The sequence below is a fragment of the Drosophila innubila genome (genome assembly GCF_004354385.1).
Source record: "Drosophila innubila isolate TH190305 chromosome 2L unlocalized genomic scaffold, UK_Dinn_1.0 4_B_2L, whole genome shotgun sequence".
Taxonomy (NCBI): Eukaryota; Metazoa; Arthropoda; class Insecta; order Diptera; family Drosophilidae; genus Drosophila; species Drosophila innubila.
In genome coordinates, this window is record NW_022995372.1 from 28622134 (window position 1) to 28644808 (window position 22675).

Sequence of the window (22675 nt, forward strand, 5' to 3'; positions counted from 1 at the left end):
AATAAGAACCATTGAGGATAAAATTTCTTAAAATGTATAGCAAATATGTTTTGTCAAAGCAATTACTTGACTTATTATAGATTTGATAATCAATAACGCTCATTTTCCCAAAGTTATAATCTTATGTTATTGACGAGGGAATCAATCCGAAGCAACTAATTCGGTAAAAGATTCTATTTCGTACTGAAACAAAAAACTTAAAATGTTAAAAAGCATGTATTTATTAATACGTTTTATTTAGCCAAACCTATCTTAAATGTTATCGAATATCTTAATATAAAGCAAAGTTATAATAATACATACAGAAAACAGCAATCAGGTCTGGCAAAATGTACCGAAGTCGTACCGGCACTAAAATTTCAAATTTTGGGTCTTGAAAAAAGATTGATTTCGGTTTCGGATCCGGTACTAAATATGACAGGTTAATTCTTGGTTATTGACTATTTGACTATACAATTAAAAACAATCCTGAAACTACAACAGTGGTGGGCTCAAAATTTTCAATCGGTAGCACTACAACAAAATCCATGACGTGCCTACCACCGGTTAAAAATAATAAATCATTTTTAAATGTTAAGCTCTAAAGATACATTTTCTAAGCACAAAATGCGTTAAAGCTTGTGCAGCTCTATTGGTAAGTTCTGAGGAGCCAAATGTCCGTTAAATGTTTGGAAATTTAAGTACACTTTAATTGCAGATTGATCAACATTCTCATAGCGATGTAGACACTTAGAGCGAGATTTGAACTCTTCTACTGTGCCTGCAAAGTTGATAAATTCCGTGGCCAAGTGTGGCTCGGGTATATAGAAATCGTCACCTATATGAGCCAATAACGGAAGATTAGCTTTTCAGCAACGAGAACCAAAAACTAACCTGGCAGTACGTATACCATATTATCGGTGCAGTGATAACAAACAGGTAAAAACATAGTGGTTCCCAGTTTACTGCGCTGCACTGTAAATGCTTGCAGCTTACGGTAATCCCGGATGCTTAACAGTCGCGACAGCTCGTAGATTTGTGGCGGCAGAAAATAAAGCTCTTCATACTGAAACAACTTTAAAAGTTCCGTGGGAGAGCGCCACTATGCAGAGAATCTGATTAATTTTGTGTAAACTATACAATAAAAAAGAACATTATTTTACCAGGCACTCCTTGACCTCAGACGGCTCAACTTGTAGGCTGGGTTGCGTATTCAAGAAGGCCATGAAGAAAACCGTCTCATGACTGGAAGTTAACCATAGAATTAAAGGATCATTAAACTGTTCTAATGCTTGACAGCTCACCGTTTATTGAAAAAAGCTGGGGTGGCCCAAGCAGACCACTCGTGTAGCGCCCAAAGATCCGGAATCACTTGCAGTTCACGGCACAGCTCCAGGAAATCACTGGGCTTTTTATGCACCCGCCGCTGCCACGTCTCGCGGTCAAAGTTTTGCTGGAAATGTGCGGGCAGATCGTCTCCATCAAGTTCGGTCAGTTGCTCACGGTTGCGACACAATAGAATACCCACTTCCTCAAAACACTCGCGCAGTGCAGTTAAACGTAGCGTTATCTCTCTAATGAGGCATAATGATTAGACATAACCTGTATGCTCGTATTGTGTGTACTTTGTACTAACCGTGCCCAGATTTTCGATCGCTTAAAGAATCGATCATAGCAACCAGTGCCCTGGGGCGCCAACAACGCCGGCCTCTGATCATTAACTAATACAAGACGACGGAGCTGCTCTTCTGGGACGCCGAAGTGATCAAGATATTCTAGCCAGGCGACACTCTCATCTCCCTCCGTATCCAGCAGACCACCGGGAAAAACACTATGGTTTGGTGCTATAGCTGTGGCATCACTACGCTTAAGCATAAGCAGCTATAATGATAACAAAAATTGTCTCAGTGCACCTGTTGATCTTCATAATAGGCTGCATACGACTTACACTGTAATCCTCACCTGATGTTGCTCCAGGCGAAACCAAAATTATGCTGGCTGAAGCTCGCCATTTTGCGCTGGTTGTCATTGTCGTATCAACTATTTATTTATTCAGCTTTCGTTCTTTTTAACAAAAACTTTTGCGACTGCAGCTGCTGCAGTTGAACGATTGTGAACAGTGGCTTATCGATAGTTTTACGATTTCTCTTGAAACCGATTACAAATTGATAACAAGCTTATCTATTTGGAAGGGGTATAAACGAAGTAGTGTTGACACCATAACTATTTAATGGCTAGATAAGTATTTCTTGTCTTCCTTTAAGTATCAATATATTCTCAGCCAAAATAGTATTTCAGGCAACAAATTTAGATATTAAAGGATATTAATGCAAGAATTTAGTTAACCGAGATGGATGTAACAATGTAGTTTTGGCCAATAATACTGATACAACAAAATTTGTAGTTTAAAAGCTAACTAGTACTTTTTGATAAAAAGTTAAATAAATAACTGTTAAAAAATAACATTTTTTTGCGTGTTTAATAATTTTATAGTTATTTCTAGCTTGTTTTTGATCCAATTAACAAATATAGACCTTGAAATTCAGGCATCGCTGAGGTGAACTTAGCACTTTGACTTATTTTGATGGCAACCATAAAAAATTTCACACAGACTTCCCAAATATATATTTATTTTGTAATCAACACTATTTCATATACATATGTGTAGTTAATTTGTGTAGTTTAACCCTTTTTTTAAGCAGGCCAACAATGATCGTGCCAGTAAAAAAGATTTAACTGGTACTTCGTTATGTGTACATACAATTTTGATAAGATGTTTTGGTGCACAATTTTGATTTTATACCAAAAATAGTTTTTGGTTTTTTAAAACATACATACATATATAAATCCTAGTATAGTTTTCCATTAAATTCTAAATGTTTTTACAGGTTGACTGTTCCATTGTTAGTATGAGTGTGTGTGTGTGGTTGTGTGAGTGTGACAAGAGGGAGTGTAAGTGCGGGAATGTAACTAGATTACAAAGCTGTTCGATATACTCGTACTATGAAAATTGATTCCAAGTGATCGCTTTGTGCTAGTCATCATTACAGCATATGTTTTCCACAGTCGGCTTTCGTCTAATCGCTTTTCTTGTCAGCGTCAGTTTTTTCATCATCTTCATCGTTGTCGTTCTCGTTATCATAATTGGTCGGTTGTTCACCATTACGCAGCAATTTGCCAACATAGTCGTATTTCTCTTTGAACTGCATATCCCAATCGCGTACCGAGTCCATTTCCATGGCGCCAAGATCGCTGAGATCATCGTAGTCTTCTTTCTCATTGGGTTCCACACTGAATGTGGCTAAATTTCGTGATGCATCGCGTCCGGCAAATGTCGCATATGGTCCGCCAGGACCGTAAAATCGTTTTCCTTTGGTGACGTCATAGACACTTCCATTCACCGCCACCAAAACGCGACCATCAGGTTGATTGCCATCATAGGGACGCAGCTCCTTAATGGTGAAGTCCCGTCGCAACTTTGGCAACTCTGGTTCCGCCTGTTGCTGTGGGTCGCGAGTGCCCGGACCCTCGGTGCGATCGCGTACTATTTTATAGACCAGGAAACATATGATAGACAACAGGGCCAGGTTCATGGGACTGTAGAAGATTTCACGAAATGTGGATGCCAGAAATGATGAATCGGCTGTTGCATCAGCCTCAATTGTATTTTGGGTTTCCATATTTAGAGCTCACTTTTCGCTTCGAAATATATGTAATTATTAAACTTCTGCTCTTCGCCTTTAAGTCGTGCGCGTCTGTATGTATGAAATGTTAATTGTTAAACAGTCACACGAAATTCAAGCACACAAATCTTGCATTTATTTATTCACAATATGTTAGTTGTTCTTTCTAGAACAATGCTTAACCACCCTGTGTACCTGTACCTGTGCCTTTAACAGCTGAATGGTAGATTGCTGTCAGCTGACAGTGTCCATAAAAACCAGCAATCGGTTATCGGTACTTGTAGTTCCTAAGTGGCATTTATCAACACTACAGTTTTAAAGTCGTGCGCAACGACAGTTGGCAGAGTAGCGAATGTTGATTGTAAAAACAGCAACTGCAAAAACAACCAATATAACAAACGTTTGGCCCAACAACATTAGGGTAGATAGGTTTATGTGCCGACAACCACGTGCTGCACAGTCAACCGGAACGGTTAACGTATTTAAGGGACGGTAACGGTTACAGTTGAAAATATTCAATTGTAGTCTTCATACCAAAACATCAGAAGTTAAATAAAAATGAAATTTATTTCAGCAATCATCTGGTTAGCTTGCATCTATGCCTGCAACGGTGCAAGTGAGACGAAAAAGATAGAAGAGCTGCTTTCGGAGAATACCAAGGAACTAGTCGAGACCAAGCTCATAATTAATCACATCGACGATACAAACAAGCAAATCAAGGCTGGCATCGAACAACAACAAGTGTGGCTGACTGCCATTAAAAATGTGGATGACCTCTTGGCCAAGTTAAATAAATTTCTTGATGTTAAGTCGATGGTCGTGCTGGAGGCATTGAACAACGTGACACTCAAGTCTGGACTGTTCTCGGAGCGTCTGTCTAAGGATCTGTTTGGTCTGGCACAATTGCAGCTCTCAACGAAACAACAAATTATTGGTCTGGAGCAGAAGATGGAAGTCTACCAGAAACATGTGCTCAATAATGCCCGAAGCATTGACAATAACATCTTGGAGCTGACCAAATTGATAACTCGAGCTGTCTTGCCGCAACTAAATGGACTGCAATGCTCTTTCGATAGCCTGGAAACATCCCAAATCAACGTCGAAGTGGAACTCAAGAGTCTGGAACGCATCAAGGATATAAGCGTGGAAACCAACAGTCAGCTGAGCATTCTAAGCGAGCAGCTTTGCAGCTTGAATCGCACACAAAATTCAGGTCTCTCAATTCTCACATCTGCCGTAAGGCAACTAAACCCACTGAGTTCCTGGCACATTGAGAGTGCTCTCCGCGAACTCATTATATCCCAGAAGCGTATTGAATTGGACCTGGAGGCGTGTGAGAAGCGTTCGTCGTCGCAATATTTCATTCAGGATACTAGTCCCGCATCCTATCCGGAAACTTATCAGGTTCAGCCACCAACAGCGCATCCTCTACCACATTTACACAATCAGGGGAATCTAGTGCAGTCCTGGAACACCAAACAGTCCAATCAGCAAAGTATGTATTGACCCAAGCTTTTAAATAGCTCGTAATTAACCGGTTCATACACTTCGCAGGTGCAAATTCAGGTTCAAGTTACGCTAGTGCCTACGCCAGTGCTCCTCAGCCAAAAACGAAGCCCGCCAAGCCGTCTAGCCCCAGCTATAATTATTATGGTGTCAACCCGGCAAAGCCCAGCACTGGACAAGCGGTGTCGTGGCAGGCAACCCTACCTTGGGAAAGTGCTACTAACTATCAGACCATCGCAGCGCCATCGCCCAAGCCTAAGTCCAGTCAGTCAGGTTATGGTCGCAAGAAACCAGCCCCTAACCTAAAGCCGTGTGCCCAGGAGCAATATTTACCCAATCCTCTCAGCAGATCACCATCGCCAGCACCCCAATCCTATTCCCATCAATATCAACAACAAGGCACTCAACCTGGTCAACAAATATCCTGGTATAGCGTGAACACTCAGCCGGACAGTTACTAAAGGATATCAAATTTACACTCCAAGACGTGTACAAGCCTTTCATAGGATTAATATATTTATTTGTCTTTCCATTATAGTAAAATTTTACCCACACAATAAATCTTAATAATAATTCAGAAAACCACTTGAAATTTTATTTTCATAGGTTAGCTAATTTTAAAGCATTTATGGTCTTTTTCTCATTTTTATCTGTAGAATTTATATTTCTGTTTTGACCATTCGGCTTCAGTATCAGCACCAGTACATAACGCTTCAAAATCACAATTTATGATACCGGTACAATCGATTCGGGTTTTTGAGTTGAAGATGCAGTTCTGTGTTGTGTATAAATTTCAAATTCAAATCCTGTATACTTTTTATGTAAGAGTTAAAATATTTTTCATTTTTACTGCAAGATTGTATTTAATTGAAAACTTTAAATACGTTTTTCTTGAAATATTTTTCTTTTTTAAAAACTTTTCTGAACAATTAAAAATTGATCAGATACATTATTATCTGGTGGAATCGCCAGAATCCTGTTTCTATGCAAAATTGTCAGTAGTAGGTGACTATTATATTATTATTAAAATTGAAAGCAGTATTAAAATTTTCTCACAAAATGTTTAACGCATATTAGGAGGCGCTATCTTCTCTATCCCTGTGTATACTAGTGCTGCTCTAATTGGAAGCTAAGATCTTTTTTTTGCCGTAAATACACAAAGAGACCAAATACAATATAGTACACATAGACACATATTTAAGTAGACTAGATCGATCGGCTTAAAATGTTAATTGTTTATGCAAATCTTTTTAGTTTTCAATGTTTTTTGACCAATTTTAATAAAATCTGTATTTATTTTGGAAAATATTTAGGTGTCGGTTGTTTTTAACCCTAGTTTTATAAAACTATACTGAAGGTTATCTTCGGGACGCCGAAGATTTGGTACCTTTACAGAGCCCTGAGAGTTTGGTTGGTATGGGTTAAAAAACATAAGCAAAGAAGTTTTTTATACAAAAGTATTATTTTCAATCGAACGGCATTGTTATGACATTTCATCCTTTGTTTAGTATTAAATATTAATTATTGTAAGATTTATCGAAATTACTGATATTTATCGAAAAAGCTGATATTGTCTAAAAATAAGTTGCTTGTGCTGTAACGGCACTTAAGAATGGTTATAGTCGCCTATCGTGCTGATCTGTATAACTATTTTTGGCGCCCCGGGGTGGACTTATCGCGTTTACAAAATAAATTATATTTTGTTCGTTTGTGTTGGCCAATTCTCAAGTCTGAGAATTGCAATTGGAAGTATTCGTTGGATCAAGCGTCGGTAATTTCTGTCTTCGTAGGAGTTCAGATTTACTCTCTGGATTGCGCAGGTAGGCCACTGCGCGCCAAGGTTAAAAACATCTTGTCATCGAGCTGAGCGACGCTGTTCGTGCCCCGCTAAACGTCTGAAATTTGGAGATTCGCATACCGTGCGTGCCCTGAAGTAATGCTGCATCGAATTTGCTGGACTTGCTCACACCAGGTAACGGTTCATTGTTTGGCCTGGTGCAGGCAAAAAACACATCTAACCAATCACACAGATTCACACCCACTCAACTTCAATAAAACTAGTCAGTAAGAAATATACAAAAATGCTTTTAATCTTAACTGGTGGTCAATTAATATGAAAAGTGCATACATAACCTCTTAAGGGAATACGAAAGGTGTCGTAGCATCTTCATACAAAAAAGATGGCAACACTCTATAAACCATACGTGCTTCCATACAGTAATTGGAAAACGGTTAGCGCGACTATATGACTATATGATATAGTGATCCGGTCTGCACGGTTTTGGCCTAAGATTTTATATAAAGAACCCAATAAAAACTGAGTCGGTTCCCCGAAACTCGGTTTAAGGTTGTTGTATTCCATTTGTTGTTGTATTCCGTTGAAAAGGTCAAATTATTTATATAAAGAACCCAATAAAAACTGAGTCGGTTTCCCAAATTTTGACTAAAGGTTGTACTATTGTACTCCATTGAAAAGGTCGAATTATGTAACGTTGAAACCATTCTTAATGGAAATAAGATTATTAATATTACCATTGTACAGTACGACTGAATGAATGAATTATTAAAGATTTGCAGCCTCTGTTTTTGGGCATTCGAAACTTACAAAAATTCCATAATTCGGCACGTTTAATATAACTAAATGGGCGCCACGAATTATTTATAGTTTATTATACTTACAAGAATGTTCAGACGTGACTCAACAAATGTTTTAAATTTTTGATCTCAGTCGAAATGTCGTTGAACCATTAAACTTCGAAAGTCGAGTGAGCGAATTAAGATTCGGTCGTGTAGATAATTTGTCGAAGTGATCCGATTATCTGTAGCACATGTTATAAATCAGATATAAGATGGGTCATCAGAGTTAGTTTTCTAACTATTATCAAATGGAATACGATTGCTATGTATGAGCATGTACTAAGTCCTAAGAACTGGGACTGATTAACCTATTGAAGACCTGACACGTACTACTCGTAGTATTTAAACTGTAACTTATGACACCGAAAGGCAGTTGTGGAATCACAGTCAAGCAATGAAGACTGAAGTATTCGTTCTAATCGTCTTCCTTGGCGCTGTATCTGCTGCGGATGAGCAGGTAACTACGAGACGGATACCAAGTACTAAGAAATATAAGTTTACAAAGTTGTTAATATTTTTTGCAGAAAGCTGAGAAAGAACTAGGTGACTCACAGATCCTTTTTATGTTGGAGGATAATAACAAGACCCTGGAGAACTTGGACAAGAAGGCCCATGGCATCAGCAACACCCAGAAGGGCATTGAGAGCAAGTTGAAGTCGATTGGGCAGGAGTTGGCAGTAATTGGACATGTCGAGGATGGACTCAAGAAACTGGAGACTCTAACGGCGAATAATCTTAAGACTACAACCGATGGCATTATGAATCTGACGAGCACCATGTATTCCGCCGGAAACCGAACAGACCGTGCCATCAATGGTCTGGTCAGAAGCCAGCAAGAGATCAAGCTGGTGTTAATCCAAGTGGATGCAAATCAAAGCAAATATGAACGTGATCTCAACGAGGTGGCCAAGTCAGTGCATAATCATATTGCGGGTCTGGATACTCTGCTCAAGCAGTCGGTGCTTAAGGAGCTGGTAACACTGGGCCAGACGGCCAAGAAATTGGAAAGCTCCCAGAAGCACATCGAGAGAAAGATTGGCTATTTGGATGAGTTAGCAGCGTTGGGCGGCATTACAGCCAACAAAGTACAGCTTTTGGAGCAGGGATTGCGATCCCTCAATATCTCACAGCAGCTTCAACTTTCGGCCATTGGCGAGACTGTGCATCAGGTGGGCTCCACCACCTGGCAGATTGACAATAAGTTGGGTGTGCTGCTGAGCACACAGAAGAACATTGAACGTGCGCTCGAGGAATGCAAGAAATGTCGGCGACATCATTACGGCAAGGATCACTACGATGAGCCAAAGCAGCCGCAAGAGCACTATGCTGATCCTAGCTACGATTACGGGTAGGTTCTACATCAAGTTATCCAAATATGAAAAAATGTAAAACTCTTTCTCTCTCCTTCATTGTCCTCTCAGCCACAAGGATACTCCAAAATCATCGTTGAGGTCGGATTATGGCAGCTATTCCAATGCCGAGGAAACATCCTCTGACTACCAGCTCTGGTACGGCAAGGATTAATAGTAGTTAGCTACTCATTTAAAAATTTATTATTTATATTATTAAACTAATTCCCTTTTATTGCTATTAACAACAGTTGCATTTTGCTTTGAACTAATAAATACTCTTTTGTGTTGAGCCTCATGTTAATTTTATTAGAATGACAAGTTCATTTTTAAACACAAAAAGAGTATTTTGTTCAATTATCTTAATAAAAATATTTGTTGATTTTAAATTCACTACAGTTTGCCATTAAATTAGTCAGGAAATAATACCATTTCATATTTTATACCGAAATTAAAAGAAATTATTTTTCAAGTACCGTACCCCAAAATCTATTTTCCGGAATGGATCTGGAAATTTGTTAAATAATTAATTTTATTTTTCTTTTATACTTATCACTTAAGGGTCGAAAGATTGTAGAATTTGCTGCATTTACTGTAATAAATTAATAACTTTAAGTACGTTTTTCGTACGTTTTGACATTTTTGCAGTAAATAAGCAATTTGTATCTGTTTATATACTTAAGTTTCATAAAATTCAGCAATTTTTAAAAATTATACTTTTTAACCTCTACATATCGGTACTGATCTCGGAACCGAAAGGACACAACCACAGTATAACCTTTCACCGAAATACTCGCTTCGGAAAGAAGCAGTTTGAAACCGGAAACGTTAATTGTTACGGTATTAATTCCTGACTTATGTGATTTTTTACAACTTTTTCCAGATTGCGTAAAACAAATGAAAGTCAATCCAGCTAAATATGAGATACTCGAAAATTACAACGTTCGTGGATCAATGGGATTGACCTGTCCGTCGGGAGGATTAAAGTTAATTAGTAGCTGCGTCTTGTGCTGATTCCTTTGTTCAGAACGATGTAAATTCTTCTTGGCTAGAGCACGAAAAGCTTCTGTGGACATACCCGTATCGATCTTATCGGCGCTGGCATCAGGATCGTCGGGATACATATCGTCGCCAGGAAACAGATGCACCAAACCATCGGTGCATTTGTACATAACTGGATGTGTCAGCACGTATCCCTTGCTTTCACGTTGCTGGGCAAACTGACGTAGTTGCTCCAGCGACTGAAAGTTAAGACAACGCGACAGTTCATAGAATTGTGGAGGTGGCAGCCAAATCTCTTTTTTTAACGCCCGCTGCAGATAATCCAATGGAGAACGCCACTACATTGAAAGTATAAGCATTCAATGGAAGTTGTCACAGTGAATTATCTCTCGACATCCACTTACGGCATAATCTTGAACCTCTTTTGGCTCAGTCATCACTTTGGGACGATCCTTCAGTGCGGCTACATAAAAGGCGGTTTGAAAACGTGTCTTAAACGTGGATGGTGTGCGCCATGCGGACCACTCATGCAGCGACCATAGGTCGGGCAGTACTTCCAACTTCTCGCATAGCAAAAGAAACTTGCTCGCATCGTTGTGCACCTCATGCTGCCAGTGCTGGCGGTCGAACTGTTCGTTAAACTGTGCATACCCTGCAGTACTTGTCCCCGTCTTCTGATCCCGGCACAGCAGTATGCCCATTTCCTCGAATGTCTCGCGCAGAGCAGTCAAACGCAACGAAATGGCCCTAAGACAAAGTTATTAAATAAGTATATAAATAAATAAATGGAGTAAGAAAGGTTCTTTCGGAGCGCCGAAGATTTGATAACCTTCAATAAAGCGATCCCTTCATAGCTTACGTGTATCATAAAAAAAATCAAAATGAACAAATATGATCCGCAAGAATAAGAAAATATTAAGCCCACAATCTGTGAGTTAGGTTGATATATCTTAAAGAACAAAAAAGTTTCTATTAACAAAGATTGATATTCAACCGATCGTTCCTAAGGCAGCTGTATGATATAGTAGTCTAATTTGAAACAATGGACAGGCTGTATTAGACAATACCAAAAACACATTCTGTGAGATAATTTGAGGCATCTTAAGAAACAAAAAAGTTTTTTATTATAAAGCTGTTTTTTATATCGATCATTCCTGTGGCATCCATAAAATATAGTAGTCCAATTTTAAACAGATTTGATCATTTGTATAAGAATGCATAATCTATAAGATTCGTTGGTACATTGTACTTATGGCAGTTAAGTAGTTGGTTAAGTAATATGGTGATCTGATCCGCCCTACAAATTACAGCCTTTGGCAAAAATTCGGACATTTTCAAAGTTTCATTAAGATAGTAGCCTCAACACTGAGAGACTAGTTTACATAAAAACTGACGGACAGACAGCTGAACTTGGGTATAACGGCTCAGAGTATCTGTACAGCATAAGGTCTGCGACGCTTACTTTACACTTATCTGCACAAAGTTATTAAAATACTCTTTGCAAGGGTGCAAAAAAAATCTATATAAGAACTACATTTAATCATAAATTTACGAGTTAAGGGATTGATCCTTTGGGTTCAAGGAAGCAGTCTGCAATCCCCGGCAAAACTCTCGCAATTTGGCTGCGCCTGTGTCGTGACGCTGAAAGTGGGTCAACCAAGCTGGAGACGAATCCGTCTGTTCACAAACGCCACCTGGAAAGACGGACGAGTCCGGCATGAAACTGGACTTCGAGTTTCGTGTGAGCAGCAACGCCTGCAATAACAAAAACTGATTAGAAAATTGTTTTATTCATTAAAAGACATTACACACATTGTAATCAAAATTTGGGGGAGCGGCATTTCTGTCCTTGGCCAGGAGAATTAAACTGGCTGATTGACGTAATTTGGTCGTCACTTGTTTCGACATAATTTAGATATCAAAACAACAATGTTAATCGATGAATTGTATGTATATCGATCATGATAATTGAATTGAATGCTTCCTTCCAACTATCGATATCATCTGAAAAGCTATCAATTATTTTCTCAATTGGTTAACGATTTGCGGTTCAAAGGTGAAAAAAATGTGAGGAATTATTGGAAAGACTGGTTGCCTGTTGCCGATATGACAAGCTCAGAAAAAAGCCGGAATGAGTACAGGCCTTCGGCCAGCTTGATTCTAGCGGGCAGACAGACTCTTACACTCAAGGAACAGTACGACTATAGCGTAGGACTAAATTCAAAAATATATCGTATATAATTGAAGTATAATTTAATGAGCATGCTCCATCCTTGCAGCTTTTGCTGATCAAGCGTACGGAACACACGTCCTATGCACTGAACCACTGCGTCTTTCCGGGAGGTGTGTTTGACCCGAAGGCGGATGAATCCGACGATTGGTTAGCATATTTTCACAGCTGTGGCGTCACAAAGGCGCAACTGGAACTGCTTAACTGTCAACAAGCCACTGGCAGACCAGAATTTTTAGCTCAGGGTGGGAATTTCACGCGGGATATATCTTTGCGTCTGACCGCGCTTCGCGAGACTTTCGAAGAAGTTGGCGTTCTATTGTGCCGACCGATCTCCAGTCTGAAAGACATAGACACTGGCCAGACAGCCCATGTGCTGCTGCAACCATTTGACCGGGAGCTTTGGCAGCAGCGCGTTCACAACGATGCCCAACAGTTTCTGGAGCTGTGCAGACAATTGAAGGTGATACCCGATATCTGGGCACTGAGCGAATGGTCCGTGTGGCGCACACCAGCCTCGGCCAGTCGGAAATTCGATACGATCTACTACTTTGCTGCCCTGGATACGTGCAAAGTGGCTTTATTGCTTGAGCCCAATGAGGTGTCATCTGCTCACTGGCTGCATCCAGGCGACTGTTGGCGTCAATCGCAGGAAGCCATTATCTGGCTACCATTTATGCTGCTTTACGAGACGGCACGTCTCATGAACATGCGTCGCTGGCTGCAGCTTCTGCAGTTCGCCCGACGTCGCAGTATTCGTGGCTCAACGCTGCTCCAGCCTATCTATTATCGCTGTGACGGCGCTCTGCTAGGCGTATTACCTGGCGATGAGCTCTACTTGGATCAGCCGCACAACTGCACGGAATCCATCCTATTGCCAGACACAATAAACGTTGTCAACAAACGTGCCAAGCGTTATCATCGATACATCATTTACGACTTTAACAGAGTCGACTTGGCCTGCAATTTGGTGCCACTTGATGGACATTTGCCACTCCAGACGCTTGTTAACACTCGGTTTTCAAAACTATAATTTCATTGTACCTGAAGAGCCCGAGATTTAATTATTCAGACATATTTTCAGAGTCGCAAAAATCAGTTTTTTATAAGTTCAACACTATTATTAAAATTAAATTCGTAAAAATACAAAAAATAAATTCATTTCAATTGTATTTCATGATTTTCAATTAATTTTTTAAATAATCTTAATTTAATTCAACATATTTACATTTGGGTTCTGAAATAAATCGAGATATGTATACGAGTAAATCTGTTGTTCTTTTTAATCAAATTGTTAACAACCCAAAAGCAGCACAAAGATAATTTTCGGTGTTCCTGAAACCAAGCATCCTATACTTTCAGAAATCATAATATAACCTGCAATAGTATTTAAAATTTAAAGAATTAATCAAATATCTAACTAAAAAAAACCTAGAACACATGTTTAATGAATTTATTTATTGCAAAAAATACACCAAATTTCATATTGTTAATATTTAAATTAATTTATAACAGCCGATTTTCGTGATTACGAAAATATTTTCCAAAAATTGGAACCCCTGTCGTTTCAGGAATACCATTTCTTCAATCGGTTTTTTTAAAAACCAATTGTCATCAAAATCTAGGCAGATGTGGAACACACCTGTATAGAATATAGATAATTCCCATTATTCAAAATAAGACTACAGTGAGGTATCGCTAGTTAGCTCATCTTGTATATTACGACAGGCGTGACACAAGTCGGTTGTCGCCGACAATCGTTGTTTGGCGCGTTGCTCCAACGCCTCAACACTATCATTGTGATGCAGTGCCACGCCCATTTCGGAGACGGCGCGCGAGTATTCGATTGCGAGTAGCGTGTCGGAGACTCCACAATCCAAAATAGACTGACATAAAGCACATGTCAAGGGCGTCTCCTCGGTCTGTTGTCGATTAAGGGCAATTTTGTCACCCGTGCGAAAAACTGTAGACACTGTAGAAGCGTAATTAAGTTGCAGATTCGTCACAAAAGCCCTGGTCAGATTTTGGAGGCTGGCATCAGAGGATGGCGCATTCTCGTCCACCTGCATCTTAAATGGATGCAGCTTCTGAGCGTGCACATAGAATGTTACTTCTTGTTCGTTGAGATCCTTTAGGGGACGCAGTAGTTTGATACCATCCTGCAGGCGATCGTCGAGTAGCGCAACATCCAAAGCAACGCTGCCACCACGTCCCAACGCCACGGATGTCAAGAGCTGGGTGGCAAGAGTTGTGCTTACGCTTGGCTCAAAGACATGTGAACATTGCAATTGTGCTGCCACGGCGCCAATAAGTCCCTTACGCTGCTGCTGCCAGTAATCTTGATGAGCTGTCAAACTGCGCAGCTTCTTTCCATACCTGATTGCCTTGGAGACACTGTAATCCTCAAGAGGTTGCATGCTGCCTGGATCTGCGCCTAATTGTACAACATAAAATTGAAATGGCGGGTATCGTCCTTGTAGTTCGAGCAACGATGGCAGCGGATCATCGTTGATGAGATCCAAGCGAGCGTCTATGTAAAGCACACGAGCATTGCAGTGCAACCGCTTGAAGGTATTCTGCGTCTGTGCAAAGTGGAGCATGTCCAGCAACACCAGAGACTCGGCACTGCCATCGACAAGAAGCAGAACTTCGGCATTACGGGGCAACGCCTTGGCCGCACCCAAGGAGGCACGAAATTTATGCCTTGTATAACTGAGAAAACATTCATGACATTCAGCGGCACGAAAGTTCAATTTGTAGAGCGCGTTTGAGATGAGACCACACTTGTTGCAGCTGCCAGCGCTGATAACAGTGCCCGTAGCGGATGAACCGGGTAGCATTGCATGCGTGGCACCTTCATCGCCAAAATCATCCTCGCCAATGCTGCACATTATTATGAATATTTCAACAGATAATGAAATTTAACTAATACACCAGCTAAACTCGCAAACTCGTGTTCGAATTAGGGATGGAACATAACACTTTATTTGTGCTCAGGGATGATTATGATATCGATAGCATAATGTATCGATTCAGTGTGCGATATGCAGCCAACTCGTCTACCAAGCAACCTTGCGCGCAGCAATAGTGCAGTGAAAAATACAAAAATAACTATTTAAAACTGTAATTTGTTGTAAAAAACTATTGCATAAGTTAAATTTAGTGCATAAGGTATGTGTAAAATGTGTCAGTATTCAGAAAATAGTTGGATAAGTATGCGAAATTAGACTGCAAAATTTTAGGTGTTCACTTTGCATGTGTGCGTGAAATGTAATGTGTGTGTGTGTGTGTATATATTTGTGTAGCCACTCTCGTACGCAAGCAAAAGTATCGGGTAGCAAAATCGAGAAACTTTCTTATTGGAATATGCGAGCGAGGGCTGTCATTGTAATGAGAGCTATGTGTGCGTTTAAGCCAGCTGTCAGTTGCTAAATTTACATCAATACTAAAAGAAGTCATCCTGATAAAAATAATTCATAAATATAATTTGTGCGCAGCCTGCTTAAAAATTTACATACTGCCGCTCTAATAGCAATAACAACTACAGGTTGGAAAAGCCAGCGTATGATAGAGTTGTAAAATAAGAAGAAGCACGTTCATTGTTTTTTTTAATGACAAACCGAGCGAATGTGTTAATAAATTTTGTGTTCTTTCAGCATTCTAGCTAAAATTGTACATATAGTTTAAATCAGTAAACTCAAACAATCAAAAACCCTCACAAGCCCCTGTGGTGGGTAGACAGAGACAGAGACAGCGAAGCAGAGCAAGCGGCAGAGGTCATATTAAAAATAAGTATATTTTTGGCCCTCCTACATAACAACAACAAGAAAAACTACCACAACAGAACACAGACCAACGCAATCAAAGGAAGTACAACATTTGGAGCCATCTAACAAAATGATTTTGGAAAACTCGGATAAGCTCAAAGATTGGCTAAGCGTTGTGCTCGAGCCACTGTAAGTAATAGTAAAAGTACTAATATAAGTGGAAGTAGAGCGAGTCGAGACTATGGATACTTTTTGTGCACTCGGTAATGATAAGTTCACACCGTGACATCTAGTGATAGGTATTCACAAGTCAAATATGCTTACATTAGCGTCATATAAATATTCTGAGTACGACTCGCAAACATTTAATAAAATGTTTAAATTTTATAATTTATAATAAATAAAATCCATATCAGAATGCATAAGTTGCTCAAAAACAAAAAACAAAATGATGTTACATTGTGACAGAAGAAACAAATGCTTGATAATCTTGTCATAGGAAAATAGCATTTTTGTTACATCAAGTGATCTCTGACAATGCAGTTGGCGTTCACATTGCATCTTACGCTGACACTTCAATGTGACGCAGTGTGAACACATTATAAAGACACAAAAAAATCTATAGTGTTATCGATTGTTAATCGACAGGCGTATAACTTGCAATTATTTGATATACAAACTTTATTTCAACTGTCATTTCATAGATGCGATGCTGACTCCTCGGCTTTGGCACGCTACGTAATTGCGCTGCTGAAGAAAGACAAATCGGATAAGGATCTCAAACGCATCATGATTGAGCAGCTGGATGTGTTTCTCTCCGAGGAGACGACACGTTTCGTCGATCGCCTGTTTGATGCCATTGCCAGTGAGGAGTATTTAACCATGCCTGCTCCAATGCCAGTGACAGCGGCGTCGTCTGCTGTTGTCGAGCTGGATCTGGATCATGATTTGGACGGTGTGGCCGATATTGAGGCTGTATTGGCTGCAGCCTCGTCGCCGCCTCCACCCCCGCCAAAAGACATTGTGATAAAGCCCGAAGGCAATCAGCAGCACCAACAACAACAAATCAACAACGAAAGCAGCAGGGAACCCGCGTCCGAATCGCATTCACAGCCTTCGATCCAACCCAGCGCCGGCAGCAGCAGTGCCTCGATTGTCACAGATGCAAATACAGGAGGCACACACAGCACCAAGCCAGCCTTCGATGTAAGTTCCCCTCCACCCATTCTGTTGATTGTACAAATTAAAAACAGGCGTGAACAGTAAATTATGGTGTTTTTAAGCATGAAACCACTAAAATAAGAGGAACAACCTCCTTCACCGTATTCTACAGATATTTCGTCCAACAATATGTGAACAAAAACAAGATAAAGTTACATTTTTTTTAAAGGTTTTTTATACCCTGAGCCCATTGCAAATGAGTAAAAAAGGGTATAATGTGTTTGGCAGAATGTATAGGCAGAAGGGTGGCAGACCCCCAAAAGTATATATATTCCTGATCAGGATCAACAGTCGAGTCGATTGAGCCATGTCCTTCTGTCTGTCCGTCTGTTTGAACGCGTCGATCTCAGAAACCATAAGAGCTAGAGACTTCAAACTTGGTATGTAGGTTCCTGGATACCACAGGCAGATCAAGTTTTTTTTTATTTTTGGATCGGACCACTATATAGCATAGCTCCCATAGGAACAACACATCGAAAATTAAGTTTCAGTATGAAAAAGTTTTTTGAGATATCAGAACCAAACTAATACAATATGCACCTGGGCTGGTATTATACATCCTGACCAAATTTGGTTTAAATCGGTCCACTATATCATATAGCTGCAATAGAGACGCTCAATCGAAAATTAGGTCTAAGTATAAAAAAGTTTTTTGGTTTTTGAGATGTCTTAACCAAACTAATAGAAATTTTGTTATGCTTTTCGAGATATATAACTGTTGAATATGCATTTAAGTTGGTTTTCTACATTCTAATCAAATTTGGTTTAATTCGGTTCCATATATCATATAGCTGCCATATGAGCAATCGGTCGAAAATCAACTTTCAGTAGAGAGCACTTGGACACAGGGTATCCTACTGTCGAGCATGCTCGACTGTAGCATATAGCTGCAATAGAGACGCTCAATCAAAAATGAAGTCTTAGTACGAAAAAGTTTTTTTTTTTTTGAGATATCTTAATCAAACTGATAGAATATGCATTTAACTTGGGTTTGTCCATCGTGGCCAAAGTTCGTTCAAATCGGGCCACTATATCATATAGCTGTCATAGGACCGATCGGTAGAAAATCAAGTTTAAGTATGAAAAAATTTTTTGTTTTTTAAGACGTCCTAACCAAACTGATAGAATAGAATATGGTTCAAATCGGTTCCATATACCGTATAGCTGCCATAACAACAACTCGAAAGTAAACTTTTATAAAAGAGTACCTGGGCTCAGGGTATCCTACTGTAGAACGTGCTCGACTGTAGCCGAAATAATACCCGTATTTTGAAACCGAAGCAAACAAACCGTTACGAAACCGAGTTATGAGTAACCGAAAATCAAAAACTAAGCTACCAACATTACCGAATCGCTATCGTAAACCGATATTTGATTCGGTTTAATACGCTGATTTGTAATGAAAGTTAATACTCCAGGTTCTTAAATGAATTATATTTGGTTGGGTATGTTAAGTTTGCATGTGGTAGACCCCATAAAGTATATATATTCTAGATCAGCATCCACAGCCGAATCGATATAACCATATCCATATGAACAAAAGATCTGTTAGCTGGTAAGAGCTAAGACCATAAAATTTGAAATGTAGTCTCCTTATATGCTCTTGCAGACCGATCCGATCCGTAGATAGTGATGAACAGTTTCGGGCTGTTTTCAATTTGTACAGCTTAATACTAAAACGAAGAAAAACCAATTGTTATATTCGAACTCTGTTCATTTGCAGCACAAAACCAAAGACTCTCACAGCAGCAGTGGCAGCCATCACCAGCAGCAGCAGCAACAGCTAACACATCATCACCAACAGAACAGCGTCGGCGGCAGCAGCAGCAGCGGTGGAGGAGCGGCTTTTGTGCGCAGCGCCAGTCCACCAATCAGGAGCTCGGGAGGTGGTAGCGGCGCTGCTGGTAGTGGTGCCTATGCAGCAGATAAGGAGAATCAACCGCGTGACAGCCGCCGCCGTCGCGCTTCCTTGCGTTCCCGCTCACGTTCCCGGTCACGATCCAATGATCGCTCGTTTAGGCGATCGCGCTCTCGGGATCGTCGTATCAGCGAGCGTGAGAAAAACCAACGTCAGTTTCGTAATAAATCACCGCCAGGTGGTGCCAGTGAACAGCGGCATCGGCGAAACAACAACAACGGCAACAACAATTTTGATAGACGTCGCATTGGGAGCAATAACAATATGGATGACCGCAGCCAGCGCTTTGGCGGCGGCAGTAAGGGACAGGGACGTCACTCACCGCGCAGTCGCTCCAATTCCCCAGAGACGCGCAGCACTCGACGTGGCAACAACATGGAAGCCGTGGCCTGCTCTTCTGGGTCGGCAGCATCGGCGGCACCTGTGCCACCTCCCATGGTGCATCCAGTGGCTGCAATGGCACGCCAACGTTGCCGCGACTTTGATGAGAAGGGTTACTGTGTGCGGGGCGAGACGTGTCCCTGGGATCATGGCATCAATCCAGTTGTTTTTGAGGGCATTAACAATTCAGCCCTGATGATGTCCATGCGCGAGTACAATCCAGATGCTCCAGAGATTTGGGCACGTGGTGGTCCAGCCGGAGTGCCAGGAGTTGCTGCAGTCGGTGCTGGCAATCAACAACAGCTGCCAGTTCCACCACAGCCGGGTCAGACAAACATAAATCCTTTCAGTGGCAATGTACGCGCATGTGCTCCCTTGGGCGTGCCCAATCCAGCTGACTATGCACGAAATCCTGGCCAGCCACCAGTGCCCGGTCCACCGCCGATGATGCCATTTCCCTTCAATCCTACAGCTGTGACAACGCCACTCCAGCGTCAACTCATACCCATTCCCGTGATGGATGGCGGGGCTGGAGGTTGCGGTGGTGGCATTGCCGCCGACATGGGCAAACGACGCTTCGAGCTGGAGGATAGCGTGGCCATTGCTGATGTGCCCAGCAAGATGCGCAAGGTACCCATCAACAGTCGTTTAGGGCCGCGTGTCAATCCCAATATGCAACAGCACAATAGCTCTCTGGAACTGCGCAAGGTGCCGCGTGGCTTGAACACCATTGCCCATCTGAACAATCATTTTGCCAAATTTGGTAAAATTGTCAACATCCAAGTGTCATACGAGGGCGATCCTGAGGCGGCCATTGTCACATTCTCCACACATGCGGAGGCGAACGTGGCATATAGAAGCACCGAGGCGGTGCTCAACAATCGTTTTATCAAAGTCTTTTGGCACAACGACAACAACAGCGGCACCAACATGGGCAACAACAATGTCAACGCCAACAACAGCAACGATGGGGGAAATGTGAATATGAATCGCAAGAGTCAATATCATTTGCATAATGTGCCCGCAATGCCCACGCCCAATGCAGATAGCGCCAAAATCAGCAACAACAACAACAACAACAATGCAAATCTGACCACGCCCCTCACCGAAACAGGCAGCACTAACAATGCGACAACAGCGCCCACATCGGATCAAGCAATGGCAAGCACAGCAGCGCCAGCCTCGATGCGATTGAAGCTGAATGTGAATGCCGCGAGCAATGCAGCGGCGAATGGCGCTGGACGTGGACTGACGCCAGCGGCAAATGCGGCAAGCATACGAAAGAAGCAGGAGGAGCAGCAGAAGGCGATGCATCAGCTGGCAAATGGGCTGCGCAAGCGTAAACAGGAGTTGCTCCAAAGCTATGTGAAGCAAATGAAGACGGCACTGGAACTAGTCGAACGCATGGATCAGCAGGACGCACAGCGTGCGCCGACGCTGGAAACGATCAAAGTGCTTCAGGCGACCATTGATAAGCTGCGCAAGGATGTGCACGCCGATCAGGATCAGATGCAGGCGCAAATGCAACAGCAGCAGCAGCAACAACAACAACCACTGCCTGTCAAGAAAACCAAAGAGCAACAAAAGAAGGAGCTGCTCGATATGGAATTGGAACTAATTGCCCAGCAGCAGGAGGGTAATGATACCACAGCCATACAGAAACGACTTGAGGAGCTGCAGCGCACGCTCTCCGCAACAGCCGGTGGTGGCAATTTGTCTGGTGGTGGCGCAAAGCCTCTTGGTGGAGGTGCACGTAAACGTGCCACGTTTCCCGAAGGCTCCACCCGTGTTGATAGGCGACCGAAAGCGATTGTCGTCACTGGCTTTGCCGCCGAGGAAGCCGATTTTGTGCTGGGTCACTTTAAGGTAAATATTCAAATGATCAAAGTTAACCTACCTTACATTGTATTGAATTTATTGACTTTCTTTGCAGCATTTCGGCGAGATATCCAAACACGATGTTGACCGTGAAATTCCACAATTGATACTCTCATACGCTACACGCATCAATGCTGAGCAAGCTGTGCTCCGTGGAAAAATGTACAAAGACAAGCGCCTACAGGTGAGCGAGAACAGCTAACTCAATGGTAATTAGCAATAGTAAATTAATAATTTATTATATCAACAGATATCCTGGGCACCCGTTGTGACGACGCCTGCAGCAGTTCCAATGGGTGCACCGGCTGATAAGATGCCCATTGCTGTTATTTCACCTCTGAATGCTGCTGATGATAAGATGGAGAATCCAAAGCAATTGATGCAGTCGGTAAGCGAGAGTGAGTCGATGTTGGGCAGCGACACATTGCCTGAGCTACGTCTGGAGGATGAGGAAGAGGATGAGGAGTCTGAGGATCGTTCCTGGCGTCGTTGATGCAACGCCCCGCGCACATCCTAGTGGGTGGCAAGCTCCATGTGGCTCATATTCGTTAGGAAAAGCATTACTGTATTTCTATTTGTTGTTATATTCTTTACCTAAAACTCTGCACGTATACATTCATATACAAAATAGATGTGTATGCATGCAAGGGAAACATCGTTAATTGTATACAAAAAAAAAAACAAAACGAAAACGCTAATATTATGTACAATATTTTAAACTAAATGGCAAACAGCATCCCCAAAGCTCGCCTATACCACAAATTACACACAGGACATTTAAAACTTTTGGTAGCTCTACTGCTAATCCTAATGGAATATAATCTATAAAGGTCTTAAATTAAACGCTCTTACTATTACTAATATTTACCGAATATAAGTTATATATGTATATGTATGTACATCGCATTCGATAAACGAATGGATTTAGGGTTTAGGCTAAGCGCCACTACATAGTCCATAATTAACAAGAGCAAAAATAACAACAAGAACAATGCAACAGTAAACAACTACACAATTATGCGTTACAAATGCAACAGATGCATTGATTAAGCATATTATATTAGGTACTTCTTTGTATTTACATATTTTTCCCGCTATCCTTATGTTCAGTTATACAAAAAAAA

At 41.2% G+C, this 22675-nt stretch overlaps 8 protein-coding genes across 11 annotated transcripts; 4 read left to right on the top strand and 4 right to left on the bottom strand.

Annotated features, from left to right (window-relative positions):
- Window positions 1-203: 203 nt before the first annotated feature.
- On the bottom strand, window positions 204-2106 carry LOC117781899 (nucleoside diphosphate-linked moiety X motif 19). 4 transcript variants are annotated; one of them, XM_034618781.1, is made up of 6 exons: window positions 1928-2104; window positions 1616-1860; window positions 1284-1553; window positions 1143-1224; window positions 874-1081; window positions 204-817 (listed from the first exon to the last, which is right to left on the bottom strand). In XM_034618781.1, the coding sequence occupies exons 1-6, from the start codon at window positions 2006-2008 to the stop codon at window positions 612-614; spliced, it is 1092 nt and encodes a 363-aa protein (XP_034474672.1). In that variant the 5' UTR covers window positions 2009-2104; the 3' UTR covers window positions 204-611. The 4 variants fall into 4 exon arrangements, with proteins under 4 accessions (XP_034474672.1, XP_034474673.1, XP_034474674.1 ...); XM_034618782.1 differs by having other exon boundaries at window positions 1942-2092; XM_034618783.1 differs by having other exon boundaries at window positions 619-817; window positions 890-1081; window positions 1928-2106.
- Window positions 2107-2592: 486 nt separating this feature from the next.
- On the bottom strand, window positions 2593-3812 carry LOC117780221 (membrane-associated progesterone receptor component 1). Its single transcript, XM_034616662.1, has 2 exons — window positions 3796-3812; window positions 2593-3734 (listed from the first exon to the last, which is right to left on the bottom strand). The coding sequence occupies exon 2, from the start codon at window positions 3657-3659 to the stop codon at window positions 3057-3059; it is 603 nt and encodes a 200-aa protein (XP_034472553.1). The 5' UTR covers window positions 3660-3734; window positions 3796-3812; the 3' UTR covers window positions 2593-3056.
- On the top strand, window positions 3724-5750 carry LOC117780220. Its single transcript, XM_034616661.1, has 2 exons — window positions 3724-5157; window positions 5217-5750. The coding sequence occupies exons 1-2, from the start codon at window positions 4221-4223 to the stop codon at window positions 5627-5629; spliced, it is 1350 nt and encodes a 449-aa protein (XP_034472552.1). The 5' UTR covers window positions 3724-4220; the 3' UTR covers window positions 5630-5750.
- Window positions 5751-8179: 2429 nt separating this feature from the next.
- LOC117781435 lies at window positions 8180-9455 on the top strand. The gene is made up of 3 exons (XM_034618191.1): window positions 8180-8262; window positions 8330-9153; window positions 9227-9455. The coding sequence occupies exons 1-3, from the start codon at window positions 8200-8202 to the stop codon at window positions 9327-9329; spliced, it is 990 nt and encodes a 329-aa protein (XP_034474082.1). The 5' UTR covers window positions 8180-8199; the 3' UTR covers window positions 9330-9455.
- On the bottom strand, window positions 9359-12115 carry LOC117781434 (nucleoside diphosphate-linked moiety X motif 19). The gene is made up of 4 exons (XM_034618190.1): window positions 11969-12115; window positions 11709-11911; window positions 10561-10903; window positions 9359-10494 (listed from the first exon to the last, which is right to left on the bottom strand). The coding sequence occupies exons 1-4, from the start codon at window positions 12062-12064 to the stop codon at window positions 10090-10092; spliced, it is 1047 nt and encodes a 348-aa protein (XP_034474081.1). The 5' UTR covers window positions 12065-12115; the 3' UTR covers window positions 9359-10089.
- Window positions 12116-12168: 53 nt separating this feature from the next.
- LOC117781433 (nucleoside diphosphate-linked moiety X motif 19) lies at window positions 12169-13558 on the top strand. Its single transcript, XM_034618188.1, has 2 exons — window positions 12169-12364; window positions 12436-13558. The coding sequence occupies exons 1-2, from the start codon at window positions 12263-12265 to the stop codon at window positions 13417-13419; spliced, it is 1086 nt and encodes a 361-aa protein (XP_034474079.1). The 5' UTR covers window positions 12169-12262; the 3' UTR covers window positions 13420-13558.
- Window positions 13559-13824: 266 nt separating this feature from the next.
- On the bottom strand, window positions 13825-15354 carry LOC117781432 (cytoplasmic tRNA 2-thiolation protein 2). The gene has a single exon (XM_034618187.1). It carries the CDS (start codon window positions 15275-15277, stop codon window positions 14069-14071), a length of 1209 nt encoding a protein of 402 aa, XP_034474078.1. The 5' UTR covers window positions 15278-15354; the 3' UTR covers window positions 13825-14068.
- Window positions 15355-15418: 64 nt separating this feature from the next.
- LOC117781431 (zinc finger protein swm) lies at window positions 15419-22408 on the top strand. Its single transcript, XM_034618186.1, has 6 exons — window positions 15419-15557; window positions 16043-16342; window positions 16858-17359; window positions 19098-21539; window positions 21607-21735; window positions 21802-22408. Exons 2-6 carry the CDS (start codon window positions 16284-16286, stop codon window positions 22042-22044), a joined length of 3375 nt encoding a protein of 1124 aa, XP_034474077.1. The 5' UTR covers window positions 15419-15557; window positions 16043-16283; the 3' UTR covers window positions 22045-22408.
- The last annotated feature ends 267 nt before the right edge of the window (window positions 22409-22675 follow it).